This window comes from Drosophila persimilis, unplaced genomic scaffold (assembly GCF_003286085.1).
Source record: "Drosophila persimilis strain 14011-0111.01,24,50 unplaced genomic scaffold, DperRS2 tig00000676-arrow-arrow-pilon, whole genome shotgun sequence".
Taxonomy (NCBI): Eukaryota; Metazoa; Arthropoda; class Insecta; order Diptera; family Drosophilidae; genus Drosophila; species Drosophila persimilis.
Genome location: NW_020825332.1, coordinates 1,314,104 through 1,329,724, shown reverse-complemented (window position 1 = coordinate 1,329,724; position 15,621 = coordinate 1,314,104). Strand labels below are relative to the sequence as shown.

The 15,621-nt window shown below is 52.1% G+C and overlaps 4 protein-coding genes across 4 annotated transcripts; 3 read left to right on the top strand and 1 right to left on the bottom strand.

Annotated features, from left to right (window-relative positions):
• The first annotated feature begins 337 nt into the window (after window positions 1-337).
• On the top strand, window positions 338-1,407 carry LOC113566322. The gene is made up of 5 exons (XM_026991466.1): window positions 338-439; window positions 508-660; window positions 746-995; window positions 1,067-1,251; window positions 1,339-1,407. Exons 1-5 carry the CDS (start codon window positions 338-340, stop codon window positions 1,405-1,407), a joined length of 759 nt encoding a protein of 252 aa, XP_026847267.1.
• Window positions 1,408-2,233: 826 nt separating this feature from the next.
• Window positions 2,234-3,244, top strand: LOC6599831. The gene is made up of 3 exons (XM_026991592.1): window positions 2,234-2,293; window positions 2,592-2,926; window positions 2,983-3,244. The coding sequence occupies exons 1-3, from the start codon at window positions 2,234-2,236 to the stop codon at window positions 3,080-3,082; spliced, it is 495 nt and encodes a 164-aa protein (XP_026847393.1). The 3' UTR covers window positions 3,083-3,244.
• Window positions 3,245-4,105: 861 nt separating this feature from the next.
• On the top strand, window positions 4,106-5,447 carry LOC6599832 (F-box only protein 28). The gene is made up of 3 exons (XM_002024815.2): window positions 4,106-4,231; window positions 4,312-4,439; window positions 4,500-5,447. The coding sequence occupies exons 1-3, from the start codon at window positions 4,148-4,150 to the stop codon at window positions 5,209-5,211; spliced, it is 924 nt and encodes a 307-aa protein (XP_002024851.2). The 5' UTR covers window positions 4,106-4,147; the 3' UTR covers window positions 5,212-5,447.
• Window positions 5,358-15,363, bottom strand: LOC6599833 (treacle protein). Its single transcript, XM_002024816.2, has 4 exons — window positions 14,817-15,363; window positions 7,013-13,949; window positions 6,788-6,946; window positions 5,358-6,715 (listed from the first exon to the last, which is right to left on the bottom strand). Exons 1-4 carry the CDS (start codon window positions 14,945-14,947, stop codon window positions 6,404-6,406), a joined length of 7,539 nt encoding a protein of 2,512 aa, XP_002024852.2. The 5' UTR covers window positions 14,948-15,363; the 3' UTR covers window positions 5,358-6,403.
• Window positions 15,364-15,621: the final 258 nt, after the last annotated feature.

Genomic DNA, 15,621 nt, shown 5'->3' with positions numbered 1-15,621 from the left:
CAACCGCAACCTGATCGGTGGTTCGCTGTCGATCGTTCTTTCTGCTCGTCATTTTCATTTTCATTTTAATTTTCATTTGTTTTTTGTGTTGTGTTTTGTTTTGTTGTTGTTGTGTTGTGTTGTGCAATTTCTTGTCGAAAAATGCTTCCAATCTGGATTTGTGTACCGAGCTCTTAACGGTTTGTCTTCTGTCTGCGCATCGCATCGCGTGAGTGCCTCTTTTTGCTGTCGATCAACTTGACCTTTCTGCACACCGAAATCGTAGCTAGAAAATAGCTGAAATTCTTTTCAAATTGTGCCTGCCACCGAATCGGAATTCGATTTCAAATTCAGAAAAATGCCATCGCCATATGTGATCTCCTTGATCACGCTCCTCTATCTATGCTTGAGTCCGGCCACCATTGCCCAAGACTCGCAGTTTGCGGAACGCAATCATAAGGTGTGTAAACGGAAACCCCCCTGTTGTGGCCCGACCATAAATAATTCTGTCGTAAAACCCATTTCAAGAAACGTCAAATCTATCGCGAGCAAGTTCTGCCACATGCGGGTGGCAAGGTGCCCGAAACCGCCTTCGAAACGGATCGCCTCTTTCTGAATCGGCTTCAGAAGGAGGGCATAGCGGTGCCCGACGGCATTGTGCCCGAGCAGCGCAGTCCGCAGGTAAATCAGTCAGCAGAAGATCCCTTCCCGGAAGGGTCCATCCATCCATTCGTTCTAAATCGGATTTTCTCTGTTCCGTCCCAAGGTCTATCAATATTACAACAAACCCACGCGTACCGTCTTTCACATCGCCCTCAGCTCCGATGGAAGGTACACGCCCCGTGAAGGTCGCTATCACTACCGCAATGTACCCACCGTGGAGACCACCTATCTGTATCCCCAGGCAGTGGGTCGCCAGCACGTGCTGGTGCCCCCAAAGCACGCTCTGCCCGTCTACAGGCAGCTCCAGCTGCACAATCCATTGCTCAATCAAGTGAGATTGCAGCCCAAGAAAAGTGAGTCAAGATTTGGGTGGTTTCTCCTCTCCTTCATGGCTCATGGCTCTTCCCCTTCCGATGGCTTTTAGTGCCCAATTTTCTTGACCTGGCCCCCACCGTGGGCAAGAGCCACTCATCGTCAGCAGCCGGATCGGCCAAGGCGCAGTCTTATCAGAATGTGAATCTCCTGCATGGTCACAGTCCGGTGCTGCCCCCCTTCAAGAAGACCGTCCGTGGAAGCAAGACCTACGTGGACAGCTATGGTACAACTCATGTGAGTAGAGGGGCTCCTCTTGGGGGGACGACTTATAATCGCCAGTTAAATGATGTAATCCTCTTCCTCTGGTTGCCTCTCTTTTAGCTCTTCAGCGAGTTTGACGATCTGTTGAACAAATTGGACTTGCATCAGACGGCGCACAAGATTTATTAGGATTTTAAGACCCTCCTAACTCTAGTAGAATTTGCCCACTCCATTCATAAAGTGCAACATTCCCATTATCTAACTGCATATCATTTCAAAACATTGGCCATATACGACTACACATATAATGGCACACTTCGCACCGACCGATTAATGCTTTCCCATTCCCATTCCCAATTATTGCAAGCACCTATCCCACCCTATCCAGCCCCCTCCCCCCAATACCATTATGCTTAGTGTATTATAGTGTGTAAGCCCAAGCAAAAAACGAAATGGAAATGGAAATTCATCGTTTTTCGCTAGTTAAGCGTAAACAATTTTTGTTGTCTTGCAAAATAAAGTTAGCCCCCCATATTGTTCCCAGTCATCAGTCATATTTACTACTCGTCTCGCACAAGTATACATGTGTATCATCATCAGTGCGCCACTGTGGTGGCTCCTACCTTACTTTTTCTTCGTTTGCTTTTGGACACAACATAATGGTAACACAGCACACAGTAATTTGCCAATTTTGGGGGAAAAAGAGCTTGAGCAAACAGCTTCCCCCCGCCCCCGAACACAGAAACGAAACGAATCGAATCGAAAGTTGCCACGAACAGAAGACCGTTAGCTGTACGAGTGCCCGTATTAGCGGCAGGCTAGGCTACCCTTGAAAGCTCTTGGTCCCACTCTGGCTGGTCCGAAGTGGCGTTCGGCTGCCTGGCGGAAAACTGCATTTCAGTGTGATTTTCAAACCCAAGTCGGTCGGTTGTTACTCCAAATCCGACTCCGACTCCAATTCCTACTCCAGTTACAGTTCCAGTTAAAACTCGTAGGCGGATCATTTGCTACCAAGATGCTCTCACTCTCGCTGATGCTGATCGTACTGGGAGCCGCTGTGGCCATTGAAGTGCAGGTGAGGATCATCCGCGTGACTAGGGGGACGGGCTCAAGTGCAATTATGCTGAGGAATCAATTAAGAGGAGCGTGTGCCACCCAATTGACAAAGCTTTTGGACTATGTTGGCGCTGGGCTCTGTACTCCGTTCACTTTTGACCCAAAAATTGTAACATAACATGCAATTGTGGCACTCCACTCACACACGTTTGATCGTTTGAGACAGAGAGGAGGCTGCTAGGAGGCTGTGGGGCGGCTGTGAAACCGGTTGGGGCACGAACTTTCTTATGCAATCTTCACATTTGATATGTTTACAGAAATTCGGATATCTGTTTAATCCCCCTCAACCGGAACATCCGCGGCATGAGGAGAAACAAGATCTGAACAAGATACCGGGAGTGGCTGGCGTAGATTATCCTATATATCACGAGGTGCCCCACACCCAATTCAGCTGTCATAATGTCCCCGCCGTTCCGGGAATGTATGCGAATGTGGAGACTGGCTGCCAGGCCTACCACGTGTGCCACGATGGACGCGAAGGACACCAGGGTGCCAAGTTTCTGTGCACAAATGGCACTATCTTCAACCAGAAGGAGTTTGCCTGCGATTGGTGGTACAATGTCAAGTGCGAGGAGGCCATCAGTCTATATCAGTAAGTTTTCGTACATACCTGATGTTGGGTTATTGTAAACATTAAATCATTTTCAGCTTGAATGCCGATCCGGAGCATAATCCCTACTTTCCGAAAAAGAAGCCTGAACTCGAACATCTGGACCATGATGCTGGAAAGTTTCTGATTCAAGCCTAATATACTCTTCACTCTCATTTCATCGCGATGCACATTTTCCGTTTTGTAAATAAAACCTTTTTTTTTTGTTTTTAATCATCTCGAGGATGGTCGTTTATTGGTTGCAGCAATGTTCCTGCATTAAGCAGATACTGGTGATTAGGAAGCATGTGCGAGAAATCTCGACTAAAGTTTGCTTGCTCTCCAGATATTAAAACATAATAATTTTCTTTAATATAAATTTGTTTTCTTTTTAAACCCGTTAGTTATGTTCGACTTGTTGAACTAGTTCAAAATTGAGTGGTGTGGTTCCTCTCAGCGATGGTAATTTAATGGTGCTCACAGTTGACATTTATTTGAGAGTGCGACAGCAAAAAGGTCCTAGGGACTGATTTCGTACAATTTTACCAATTGTACTTATATAATATATATATTTAATAATAATAAAGTTAATAATTCAAATATTTCATATTTTACTATCGTTTGATACTTATAGTATAAAAATATCGATTCCCACTGTCGCTTCCATGGGGCTTATATGAAAAAAACGGGCAAAATATTTTTGAAACGTACACATTTCCCCTTCAGGTGTCGCCCTTGGTAATTACATATAAATGTAGTAATTATGTAGCAACAGTGTAGTTAGCGTGTAGTTACCATGTATAGAAATTAATTTAGTGGAAATTGTTGACCGGTTTTTCTTTAACCTTTTTTTTTAGGAAATACAATATAGATGAAAACATAAATTGAACCGGTCTTGTAGCAAATTAATTTAATAATAAGATAAAACTATTAGTTTAGACCTGAATGTCCTAGCTAACCAGTAATATTCAACCGAACAGAAAGTCGAGGAATATGTTGGAATTATGAATACAAATAATTCGTCAGTATATTTACGGTATATTTCTAAAGTAGGACTGTATGTTTCGGTATATTTCTGAGGGTCGGACGGTATATTTTATTGATAAGTACGCGGTCACACTGGATGTGAGACTGAGACAGAAAAATATAGTTCCAGACTTTTTTGTGTTTGCAAACAACTTCCTCAGTTCTGAGGAACAAAATAGGGGAAATTAGAAATTCAACATGAATTTACTTGACTTACCGCAGACAGTGCTGATGGACATATTCGAGTATCTGCCGTATGACGAAGTTGCCAAAAAGCGCGAGGTAAGCAGTTGTATGAGAAGTGCATAAAATCCGACCTGTGACTAACTCTGGATGGTTCCACGAAACTCTCCTCCTGCCAGGTGTGCACTCACTTCAATTTTACGGGCCAGCAAGTGCTGAACCTGGGATTCAACAAGATTATCATGGAACATGCCAAGATTTTCAAGCGTATCAAGTCTATGCTGCCGCGTCGCGAATCGGAACGCAGGTAAGTCTAGATAGGAGCAGCACCGAGATCTTTGTGAATGCATCTTCGTACTGCTTGCAGGAATCATCCCCTGTCGCGGCACTCGGACATACTCACATCCATTGAGACGCGCATATCCATGCTGACGATGACCTATTCGAAGTTTATTGACCTCAATATGTGCTGCTTCATACCAGGCCGTGTCCTGGACGAGATTGGCGAGATTCTGAGACTGCTGCTGACAACATCAAAACCATTGCGTCCGCACGAAGTGCTGCAGGAGCTACGTGACATCTCCTCCATGGCCATTGAGCACTTTGATGAAAAGATTGCCACTGATTTCAAGCAAGAGCACCGTAAGCAGCTGGCCGAGTCCTCGGGTACACGACTGCTAGTCTGTGGCCCCCTGGGGGATATCAGCTTTAGTGGCGTCAAACGGGAATGCCAGCCCGTGGATCATGCCATTGTCCAGCAGGCCATAGTGCAGCTGGCTCCACTCAGTGCCGGCAACCAAGCCACTTCCACTCGCGGACGCCTCAACATAATGCTGCAGCGGCAATACCAGCAGCAAAGGCTGCTCGCTTCGAAGGTGCGCAGTCTAGAGGCTGCCCGCAAGACACAGGATCGCCGCCTACATGAGGCGACGGGCTGCATAACAGAACTGACCACCCAGGTGTCGGAGCTGAAGCGTCAGCTGGAGGATGTGGTGGCCAACACGCCCAGTGTTGCCGTCAAACGCCAGGCGGTGAGCAGCTCAGACTGCCTGCCAGCCCTTAAGAAACCCAAGGTATAGCCAACAAATTAGAGCAGAAAAAGTAAGCAGATTAGACTAGAAGTGTAGAAGTGTGCCCCATCCCCTCCAAAGAGAGAGAAGTGATGTGAAGTGAAGAGAAACGTGTGTGTAATGTAGCCCATAACTTATAGACAGTGCAGTGCAGCTCTGATATATCGCGTTAAGATTTATTGTTGCACTTGTTACTTAAATATTGTATTATTACTACTATATAAATACATTGAACATCTAATGAAGGTTTTTCTCTTTTTTCATTCAGAAAATTGCCGCTTCGCTCCTTGTTTTTTGGTTGAATGAAAAGTACTCTTTCTGTGTGTAATATGGGGTGTCCTGTAGTCCTGTAGTGTGGCTAGGCTTTTGTCTTTAGTTAAATGTTTCCGTGATAGTAACTTTAGCTTTCGTTAGTTTTTGTATTACTTTTTATTGCGAGTGCCGGGATGTCCATTTTGCGCTATTGCTACGGCTGCTCTCTCTCTCTCTCTCTCTCTCTCTGTGTCTCTCTCTATGCGGGGGCTGTGTCTGGATGCTATGGTAATTAACGTTAGCTTAACCGTATAAAAGGTAGTATAAATTGCAACATGTTAGCATTATCCATTCTTTGAGGGAGTGGTCTCCCGACTTAATCCATACATATACATATACACTAGGGGCTGTCTCTACTAAATATATACAATAACACAAAGGATGGGAAGGGGAGAGGACGCAGCGGTTAATAACATTTCTCGGGTTAAGGGTAGGGGTTGGGGTAGGGATAGGAGGGACAGTGGTAGTACAGTGCATAACAAAAAACTACAATTTAAAATGGAAAACAAAAAAAAATTCATTGCAAACTTCTTATACGTATATCCTCACAAATTTCTGTATAAACTAGATAAATTGAAAGCATTGCCACACATTGAAATGTAAATGGGATCATCCAATCCGATCCACTTCGATCCTATACTCTCTTATTTTACAGTTAGTAATAGTGTCAGTTAGTGTGTTAACTGGGAGATAAATCGTATATGTATATCCGTGTTTCGATGCGCTTCGCATTCATTTCCAATGTGTACTCCTGGGCCTGGGCTTTGGGCGAATCACATGCGTATACAATTATTTTTCTTTATAATCTATGTACAACACAGCGTCTTTTTCTTTGCCGTATGGATATCTGTGGGGTAGCGCCGCCAGATTAGTAACGACGCCGACGGTGCTACTTTTTCTTTACGGCCGCCTTGTGGTGTATCTTCTCCTGCAGCTGGCGTATCAACTGCTGTATGTCGTCCACGTTGTATGCGTAAATCAGCTTGCATTGCTTCGCCTGGATGTTGCCATTGTTGAGGTTCTTTAGGGCGTGCTGCAAACAGTAGACGTTGCCGTCGTCGGTGCGCACCATGGATATGTACAGATTGGCACGACAGAGATCGCATTCACTTTCGATGGACTTGTGCGGTGGCTGTTGTTGCTTCTTGGCCTTTTGGCCCTTTTCGGCCTGCACTTTTTCGGTGGATGTCACGCCAGCGGCCTGAAATACACACAATTATAATTTATAGTTTATACTGAATGAAACCCAAGGATCGTGGAAGGGAAGACTCACTCTAAGCTGTTCTCGTGCTGCAGATTCCTTCTCGCAGACCTCGTTCAGCATGGGCAGCATTTGATGGAGGGTATCGGGGTTGACGCGCTGGTCATAGCCCAGGGCGAACAGCAGCTGTTCCAGCGAGAACATGGCTGGCTCGCAGCTCTCATGGATGTCCTGAAACATTTCAAATTGATTAGCCTTGATTCTCCCGACTGCAAAATGGAATGTGGATAGACTTACCCTGAAATCATCTTTGGCCAAATCCAGCCACGACATGGTGGCGAAATAGACACTCTCCGAGACCACATAGCCGGTGGCCAGGCTGGAGGTGTAGGCCCGGGGAAAGACCACAATAAACTCGCCAGGCTTCTGCTCGATGCGGCACAGAGACACCCCCCGGTCCGTCAGCATGTGCGGGGGCACCATCACCGTATCGCAGGGCAGCCAAATGGTCTTGTTCTGGCAGTGCGTGGGGATCAGCGAAGTGAGTGCGGATCTGAAATTGGCGCTCTGATCGTCGGGTATGCCGTACCACAGCTTGGAGGCACCTGTGTGGAGGTATTCAATCCAGGACAGACCATGCGGATCCCGGTACCAGCAGCACGCCGAGAAGAGCATGCCCACGTGGAGGGTGGGCACGGTGACGCCCATCACGGGTCCCAACGAACGCAGCACTGAGCCAGCATTGTTGGTGAGAACCTTGAGGTTCCACGGATGGCGAGCATAGTTGGAGCCCTTGCCCTTGGGACCGGGACTGGGGAAGCCATAGCCCCAGCCAGAGCTGTCGATGGACCCCGAATGGACACACACATGACTGTCGCGGACGGCGACATGGCGCCAGAACTCGGCCTCCACCTCGTTGACGGTGGGATCGGTGCTCTTGAACCACAGAGCCATCGTGTTCCTCGCGATGCGGTAGAACTGGCTGAGGGGCATGCTCCTGCCCTTGACAATGCACTCCATGGACACGCCATCGATCTCCTCCTCCGACTCCTCATCCTCGTCGCTGCTCAGGTCATCCTCCTCGTTCGAGACGCTCTCCGTGTTGACAAACCGATCCGCATTCCGTCTGGCTCTGGCCTCCCGCTTGGCCCAGTCCGCCTCGACCTCGTCGAAGAGCTTCTGGCGCTCGGCCGGCGACAGGGTGTCGTAGGGCAACAGGTACTTGCAGTAGATGTCATCCAGCTTGGTCACCCGGTCCTGGGCCAGCTTCGGTATGCACATTTCCTCGGCCACACGCGACCACTTCTTCTTCTCGATGACCTCCTTGAGGCCGCCCAGTTCCTGGACGGTGTGATAGAGCCGCGGCAGATCCACCTCCATGCCTCCAATCCAAGGCGGATGATTCATCGTAATGCTCTGGGTGGCCAGGTACTTCTTGATGGCACTCAACTCCTTGGCACTGGGCCCCCACCGATGCAGCATCTTGTGCACGTACTGATTGTACGCCGTGAACCGCATCTCGTCCGATATCCGACACTCTGGCTTGAAGCTAGCTGGTGGAATGATCTTACAGATCCCAAACCTGGCCGCAATCGGTGTGATTCGCTCAATGAACTCGATGGGATCGGCAAACTCCTTCTCCGTCGGACGGAAAATGGGTGCCTCCACCATTTGGGTGGGATCGTCGTGCCGAGGGAAGGCCGTATTATTGGCCATCTTGATTGGCGTGTCATCCTTGTACTTTTTGGCCACGGCCGCCGCTGTTGAGCTGGTCTGGGCCGCTGTCCGCGACTTTGCGGAGCCCGAGAAGAGCGACGAATTGGAATTGACACGCACCAGACTGGACGAGGCACCGCCTGCGCCTGTGCCTGTGCCTGCGCCGGCGGCTCCCGCTCCCGTTCCAGATGCCGCTGAGGTGCTGGCCTTGGGCAGGCTCTTCAGGCTGGTTGTGGAGGCGGCATCATTGTTGGATGCCGCATGGAAGAGCGTCTTTACGAGCTCGTTCGTGTTCAGGGACTCGGGCAGCGGCTTCGAATTGGTGTCCATCTGGGCCTTGGTCACCAGCGTGGCCTGCATCACCACCTTCTGGTTGGGTCCGTCGGGGCCCTCGCGTCCCAGCTTGACGGCCACTCCCTGGATGCCGCCGTCGCCGCTGCCACCGACACCCGCTCCCTGCAGGGGTATGTAGAAAGTGGCTCCCTCGGGATCCGAGTCGCCGCTCGGCTCCATTGCTGCTGTTGGCGGAGGAGGGGCCACCTGCTGCTGTTGCTTCTTGGCTGCCCTTCCCGGTCCCGTCTTGGGTTTCGATCCCTCAATCTTGCAGTTTTCGGTGGGACTGAGCGTCAGTTGGACGGCAGTGGCCGCTGCAGCGGCTGCCGCCCGCTTCTTGGTCGGCGACCGCTCACTCAACGCATTCGGCACTGGTGCTGCAGCCGCTGGCGGTGGCGTCGGGGTGGGCTCCACCCGAGTGCGGCGATTGCCTGGTTTGGCCCCCGCAGGGGTCTCCTCTTCCTTGCCGAAGGCATAGACAGATTCGCTTCCTCGCTTCGCTGAAGCACTCGGTGCTGCCGCAGGTGGTGGCTGCTTCGTCTCTGCCTGTTGCTGGGTCGTCGCCTTGTTCGCCTTCTGGTTGTACACTGGCGTCCGCTTGGGCGTGGGCGGAGTGGGTGGCGGTGGTGGTGGCGGAGACACTGCTGCTGCTGCTGTTGCTGCTGCTGCTGTGGCATTCTTTTTCCCCTTGTTCCCTTTCTGCTGACTGCTAGCAGGCGGCGGCGGTGTTGGTGGCGTGCTCTTGGTGGGCGTGACAGGGGTGGGCGTTGGAGCGGAAGGCGTGGTAGCCGCACTGCGCGCCTGAGGAGCAGCCCTGGTTCGGACAGATTCCTTGGCCTTTCGCTCGACCACTGATTTCTTGTCAGCGGGCGCTGTCTTGTCCGCCGCTGGCTCCGATTTCTGTGTGAGATTCACGGGCGTCGATGATTTCTCGCCGTCCAGGACATCACAGTCGGCCTGCGCCTGCGTCTGCTCCTTGCGACTGGAGGGCGTCACCACAACGGGTGTGGCCTTCAACGACGGCCCCTTGGCCGACCAGGCGCTCTCGCTCTTGCCGAGATCTCCCCCGCGGGTGTTCTTCGACGAGGATGAGAAGCTGGCGCTCAGCTCCTTCTCGTCCCGCGTGGGCGGCGGGGTGGTGGACTGCTGCACCCGCATATTGTCATCGAAATCATCGTCCAGATCGTCCTGGAGTATCTCATCCGGATTGGAGGAGCACTCCATCAGCCACTTCTGGATCTGCTCGTGCGTCATATTCACCTTGGCCTTTCGCCGCTCCTTGCTGGTCAGCTGGTCCCCAAAGTATCCCTCGGTGGGCACCACCGGGCCCAGCACAGGCTTGTGGATCGATCCGCACTTGCCCAGCGTACACTTGGTGTTGTCGGGGCCGGAACTCTGGGCCAGGCTGACGCTGGCTATTCCGAATATCTTCCCAGACTCCTCCTTGCTGGGCATCAGCGTAGCCTGCGCCAGAAAGTTGCTTATCTCGTCTTTCAGGGGATCGCCACTGCCGCCGGCGCCTCCTGCATTGCTGTTACTGTGGGCAGGCGGTGGCGTTGGCGTGGACGTTGGGGCGCCTACTCCTGCTGCGTTGACTTGCTGTGCAGCTGCCGCGGACGTGGAGGCCACTGGCGGCGGTGCCGGGTTGGGCGGCGGGGCTGTTGCTGTGCTCGAACTGAGGCTGGACGTCTGCAACACCACTGTTGCTGGCTGGCTGGTGGATGCAACGACTGGCGGCGTGGCAGGCGTCGTTGGCGGTGCCAGGGGGCTTTTGGTGGCCGACGAGGAGGCGGTACCCGTGCCCGTGCCTGTGCCTGTGCCGGTGCCCGTGCCCACCGTCGTGGACGTTGGCGTCGGCAGAAACTTCACAGGCGAGGGTGTGGGAAAGGTGCTCGAGGCCGAGGATCGTGGTGGCAGTGGACTACGCTCGTATTTGGGCGTGAGGAAGTTTGGATTGATCTTGGGGCACTGGTAGGCCTCAATGGGTGGGGGATAGGTTGTTGGCGGTGTCTGGTATTTCAGTGGCGATCCCTGGGCAGGTGTCTTGCTTCCTGACGGTCCTCCTCCTCCTCCTCCCACTCCGCCTCCCCCAGAGCCAAACGGATGCGAGGGCGTCGGTGGGGGACGAACATAGCCGGAATGGTAATGCGGCGATGCCTGCGGCAGATACGACGATGTCTTTTGGAAGCCCACCGCCACTGCGGCGGCCGCACTGCCTCCGGGCAGGGCATAGGTGGCGGGTACATTGAGAATCTTTGATGTCGGCACCGGCGACTTCTTCTCCATGACCTTTAGCGGGGTATAGTTCAGAGGGGGAATGGAGATGCAATTGGATGCGGCCACTTGGATGCCACTGGGCAGGGGCAGTGTTGTCAGCGCTGGCGTCACCACTGGCGTTGCCGTCGCCACTGGCGTTGCCGTCGCCACTGGCGTTGTCGTTGCCACTTGCGTTGTCGTTGGCTTGGTGGCCAGCGGCAGCAACGAAAGCTGCTGTGTGGTCAAGGGGGGAATGATGGGAGCCTGGATCTGCAGCTGCATCGATTGGACGACCACTGATGGAAGAACCGCCGCCGAAGTTGTCGCTGTGGTGGCGGATGGAGCGACAGCAGACTGGAGCTTTGCCGATGGCCGGTGGGGTGTGGTGGTTGATAGCTTGCCGGCCACTGGCAATGGACTATCCTTCTCCTGGCTGGCGCCTTTGGGCACACACGGCACTTTGATGGCCAGTGGCTCGTCATCCGAGTCGCTGAAACTCTTCTCCAGATTGCGTTTCGTTTCGTTCAGCTCCTCGTTGATTAGAAAGTCTTCCTCCTCGTCGGAGTCGACTTTTGACTGTTCGGACTTGGCTTTGGGCTTTGCCTGTTCGCTCATCTTTGTCAGCGAGCCCTTTTTTACGAGCATTCCCTCGATGGGGGGTTTGGCGAGGGGCGCAGAAGCACCAGCAGCAGTAGCTGCCTTTCCCTGCTTTGGGGGTCGTCCGCGTCTTGCCGGAGGCGGTGGCTTCTCTTCCTCCGACTCGGGTGGGGAGGGCGGATCTGCTCGGGGTACTTCTGTCGCAGCTGCTGTTGGAGCTGCTCCCCCCTTTGGAGGTGGCTTGGGCGACGGCTTTCGCGATTGTTTACCTGCCGTTGGCACCGTCGTTGCCTCGGGCACGTTCAACTTTCCCGCCGCATTCTTTTTGATCTCCTTCTCCATCTTCTCCATCTCCTTGGCGTTGGGTATGTCCGGGTAGCTGCTCAGCGAGAGATCATCATCATCGTCATCGGCCATCTGCAGCTTGTGGCCCATGATTCCCATGTAGATGGCCGCCGCCTCCTTGGTCTTCCTCGAGGGCCGCTGCGAGCGCTGTGGCTGGGGTTCCACCTCAACAGCGGCTGCTTCTTCCGCTGTGGCTTTGCTCTTGGCAGTCTTTCGTCCTGGACGGGCATTCGTCGTGGCTTTCTTTGGGCAGGGGGGCGCCAGGTCCTGCTCATCGGCCGGTGGGTCCTCAGCTTTTTTCTTTCCCGCCTTGGCCGCCCCGCGTTTGTTTGACTCCGCTGCTGTCGCTGCGAGTGTTGCTGCCACCGCAACTTCTTTCTCCTTTTCCTTTTCCTCTTCTTTTTCCTTCTCTTTTTCCTGCTTCTTGGTGGCCGCTTTGCGACTCCTGGCCGCTGGTGGAGGCGCCGCGGCATTACCCTTCTTGGGACTGGCCCCCTTGGCGCCCTTCTTCAGCTTAATGGACTTGGCCAGCGGCTGCTCATCGTCGGAACTGAAGTCGAAGACGTTCAAACTCTTTTTACCCTTGCTGCCGGAGCCGTGCTGGCTGTCGCCGTTCTCCAGCTGCTGCTGTTGCTGCTTCTGCTGCTGCTTGGCTTCTTTGGCATAAATACTAGAATTTGTCTTCTCCTTTGTTTCTTTGAGCTGCTTGGCCGGCTCCTGTTCCGGCTCTGGCTGTGGCTGCTCTCCCTTTGGTTCCTCTGGATCCTTCTCCTTCTTCTTCTTGGAGTCTTCTTTCGCCTTTTCTGGCTCCTCTTGCTGGGGTGGCACCTTGACTGGCTCGAAAAAAGCCCGCTGTCGCGTCATCCGGCCCGAGGACTCGGGCGAGGGTATGAATATGGGTGATTCCCGTTGCCTTAACCGCTTCGCGGGTCCTTTTTCCTTGGGCGGAATCTCCGCAACGGCTACGGATGCTGGTTCCGACGATGGTTTCTTTCCTGAGGCTGAGGCCGATGCTGCTGCTGCGGGTCGCCCCCTTTTGGCTGGCTCGGCTTTCGCTGGGCCCTCCTTTGAGGCCTCATCCCCGTTACGGGAGGTGGCATCATGGGCTGAAAAGTATTCATCATCGTCATCCTCCTCGTCCTCATGCTGCTTGTCCTCCTCCGCCCGATCATCGATTATGGCCTTGCTCTCCTTGGTGCTGGAACGGTTGGAACGACGCTTGTTGGTGTCTGCTGCAGTGGCTGATGATGTGGCGGCACCCAGGCTGTTGCTGTTGGTTTTGGTGGCGTTCTCAGGTGCTGCTCTGCCCCTGCCGCCACGTCGATTGCCATCGGTAACAACTTCGGCTCGCTTTCGCACAGCTCCGGGAAGCATTGGAGTCGTCGCTGTCGCTGTCGCTGTCGTTGGAGCCCCTGTTGCTGGTATGAGATTGGGTTTATCACTTGCTGCTTTGTCTGTTGCTGTTGCTGATGCTGCTGATGCCGATGCTGCTGCTGCTGTTGATGACTTATCAGCCCCTGCTGGCTGCTGTGACCGTGGCTCCGGCTCAACCTCCGCCTCTCTCTTCTTCGTTGCTGCCGCTCCGCCCTTGGCCGGCCTGCCGCGTTTCTTCTTGTTGTTGACCGCTCGACTGTTCTGGGCCTTCTTGCTGCTGTTATTGTTGTTGTTGTTGTTGTTGCCCGGCAATGCTGCCTCGGATTCTTTTGAATCCTTGGATTTACCCTGATTCAGATAGTCGAGATGAGCGGGCAAAGCGGGTGTGCCGCGAAAGCATAGAAACGTGAGGAAATCCTGCGGCTTGGGACACTTGTTGGGCAGTATCTCGATGGGCGGCTGCGAGCTCTCTGCACCCGAAGTGCTCGGACCAGTGCCTCCTGCTCCTGCTCCAGCCGCTGCTGCCACGACGCTGCTGTATGCCATGCCACTCGACGAGCTGCTGGGCGCACTCTGGCCCTGGGCGAACTTCCGCTGGGCCTGCACCTTGGTTCTGCAACAGAAAAAGAAAGAGACAGAGATAGAGACAGAGACAGAGAAAGAACAAAAGAGAAAGAGAGAGGAGAAATTGGAAAATGGAAATGGTGTGAGTGACTTTTAATTGGGCACAAATGCAATTTGATATACAATTACGAAGGTAAATATTAATTTCAGGCCCAAAATCAAAGAAACAATGCAGTGACCTGCACAGATACACACGCAGGTACAGTGGTCACAGGCCACACGGAACACGGAATTTACTGTCGCATTAATCCCAATTTATATCTAAGCTGCTGTTCAATAAATCAATTTTCCACCACGTAAAAATAGATACATTCCCTACATTTAAATTGTGTAGCTACTGTTCCAGTTAGCGACTATAAACTGTCCCAATCCACCTGCATGGGGGAGACTGACTGACTGACTGAATGACTGCCTGACTGCCTGCTCCCCATACCAGAGCCAGTCAGAGCGATGCGAAACACCCCTTCAGCAATAGCTAGACGGCAGCAAACAACAACAACGCCACGACACGATGTTGACGATTTTACTTATACAACTGCGGAGTCCAGTGCCCCCTTCCATCACCAGCCCCAACCCCATGCCCCATCTACGCCTCATACTACTCTCCTCCCACTCCTCGCACACCCGCAATGGCAGTGGCACCCGCACACAAGCTCACACCATTTCCAGGGGCCCTGCGACGTCATCTCTATTGGATTACACACGCACACACACACACGCGCGCACGCACACACGGACAGTGTACACTAACGTAAATACACACAGATGTATTTATGATCAAACTCAATTTGCAACAACAATAGAGTGCTGTGGCAGCAGCAGCACCTGATAGAGATAGGAGACGAGACACACTCACCTCTTGGGCATTTCGGGTGATGACTCCACAGCAGCAGCAGCGGATGCCGCTGCCGCAGCCGCAGCCGCGGCAGCTGGTGGCGGAGTATCAGTCTCCTTGCGGCGACGCTTGTTGTCTTTTGAGACAACCATTTTGTTGCGAATTTTTCGCGCCTCTTTCTCTCACCTCCTTCACACTTTTTGTGTGTGGCGCGCGGGACTCGCTTTGAATTAATTTATGTACGCGGGTCGGAACTTATTTGTGGGGCGCTCTGTAGTTTCTCATTTGCATAAACGCAATTGCCAATTTTCCGCCGGACTCTCTTTTTTATTATGTATATATTTGTACATATATATATACATGTATAGCTACAACAAACACAGATTTTGTTGGTGCTTCTGCTGCAGCACGCAATTGATATCGTATTTTCGCTTCATCTTTTCACGCATTCAGTTGGTTGTGGGACATATAAAAATTGCACTAAAATACGTTTTATTGTCTCGTCTCTCGAATACACATTATTCGTTTACATTTCACAAGCTGCAAGTGCAGTAAATTTCATTTTCTTTCGTGAGATTTGCTTGCACATATTTTTTTCGTTTCGCTGCTTCTTCTTCTTTCACCGCTTTTGCTTTGTGTCATGGCGGACAAGCAACGGTGCTGCCACTCTGTCGAAAAAGGGACGATGAAAAAAATTGCCAGATTCTTAAATGTAAGGGAAAAAAAGGTAAGGAAGAAAGTGGACTTTCTCGTGAAGTTCTGGACGAGCTTCTATTCAAAAGCTGTTTTTGAAATCCACACGCCATCCTCTTTGAAACGGAGATCG

What these genes read in the sequence shown, in the direction of transcription:
- LOC6599833 (XM_002024816.2), bottom strand. Translation starts at nt 14,947, where the DNA reads ATGGTTGTCTCAAAAGACAACAAGCGTCGCCGCAAGGAGACTGATACT. An exon ending in TCACCCGAAATGCCCAAGAG is followed by an intron (nt 13,950 to 14,816) that starts GTGAGTGTGTCT and finishes TTTCTGTTGCAG; the next exon opens with AACCAAGGTGCAGGCCCAGC. An exon ending in CAGCACGAGAACAGCTTAGA is followed by an intron (nt 6,716 to 6,787) that starts GTGAGTCTTCCC and finishes TGTGTATTTCAG; the next exon opens with GCCGCTGGCGTGACATCCAC.
- LOC6599832 (XM_002024815.2), top strand. Translation starts at nt 4,148, where the DNA reads ATGAATTTACTTGACTTACCGCAGACAGTGCTGATGGACATATTCGAG. An exon ending in AAGTTGCCAAAAAGCGCGAG is followed by an intron (nt 4,232 to 4,311) that starts GTAAGCAGTTGT and finishes TCCTCCTGCCAG; the next exon opens with GTGTGCACTCACTTCAATTT. An exon ending in CGTCGCGAATCGGAACGCAG is followed by an intron (nt 4,440 to 4,499) that starts GTAAGTCTAGAT and finishes TACTGCTTGCAG; the next exon opens with GAATCATCCCCTGTCGCGGC.
- LOC6599831 (XM_026991592.1), top strand. Translation starts at nt 2,234, where the DNA reads ATGCTCTCACTCTCGCTGATGCTGATCGTACTGGGAGCCGCTGTGGCC. An exon ending in CTGTGGCCATTGAAGTGCAG is followed by an intron (nt 2,294 to 2,591) that starts GTGAGGATCATC and finishes ATATGTTTACAG; the next exon opens with AAATTCGGATATCTGTTTAA. An exon ending in GAGGCCATCAGTCTATATCA is followed by an intron (nt 2,927 to 2,982) that starts GTAAGTTTTCGT and finishes AATCATTTTCAG; the next exon opens with CTTGAATGCCGATCCGGAGC.
- LOC113566322 (XM_026991466.1), top strand. Translation starts at nt 338, where the DNA reads ATGCCATCGCCATATGTGATCTCCTTGATCACGCTCCTCTATCTATGC. An exon ending in TTGCGGAACGCAATCATAAG is followed by an intron (nt 440 to 507) that starts GTGTGTAAACGG and finishes ACCCATTTCAAG; the next exon opens with AAACGTCAAATCTATCGCGA. An exon ending in GAGATTGCAGCCCAAGAAAA is followed by an intron (nt 996 to 1,066) that starts GTGAGTCAAGAT and finishes GATGGCTTTTAG; the next exon opens with TGCCCAATTTTCTTGACCTG.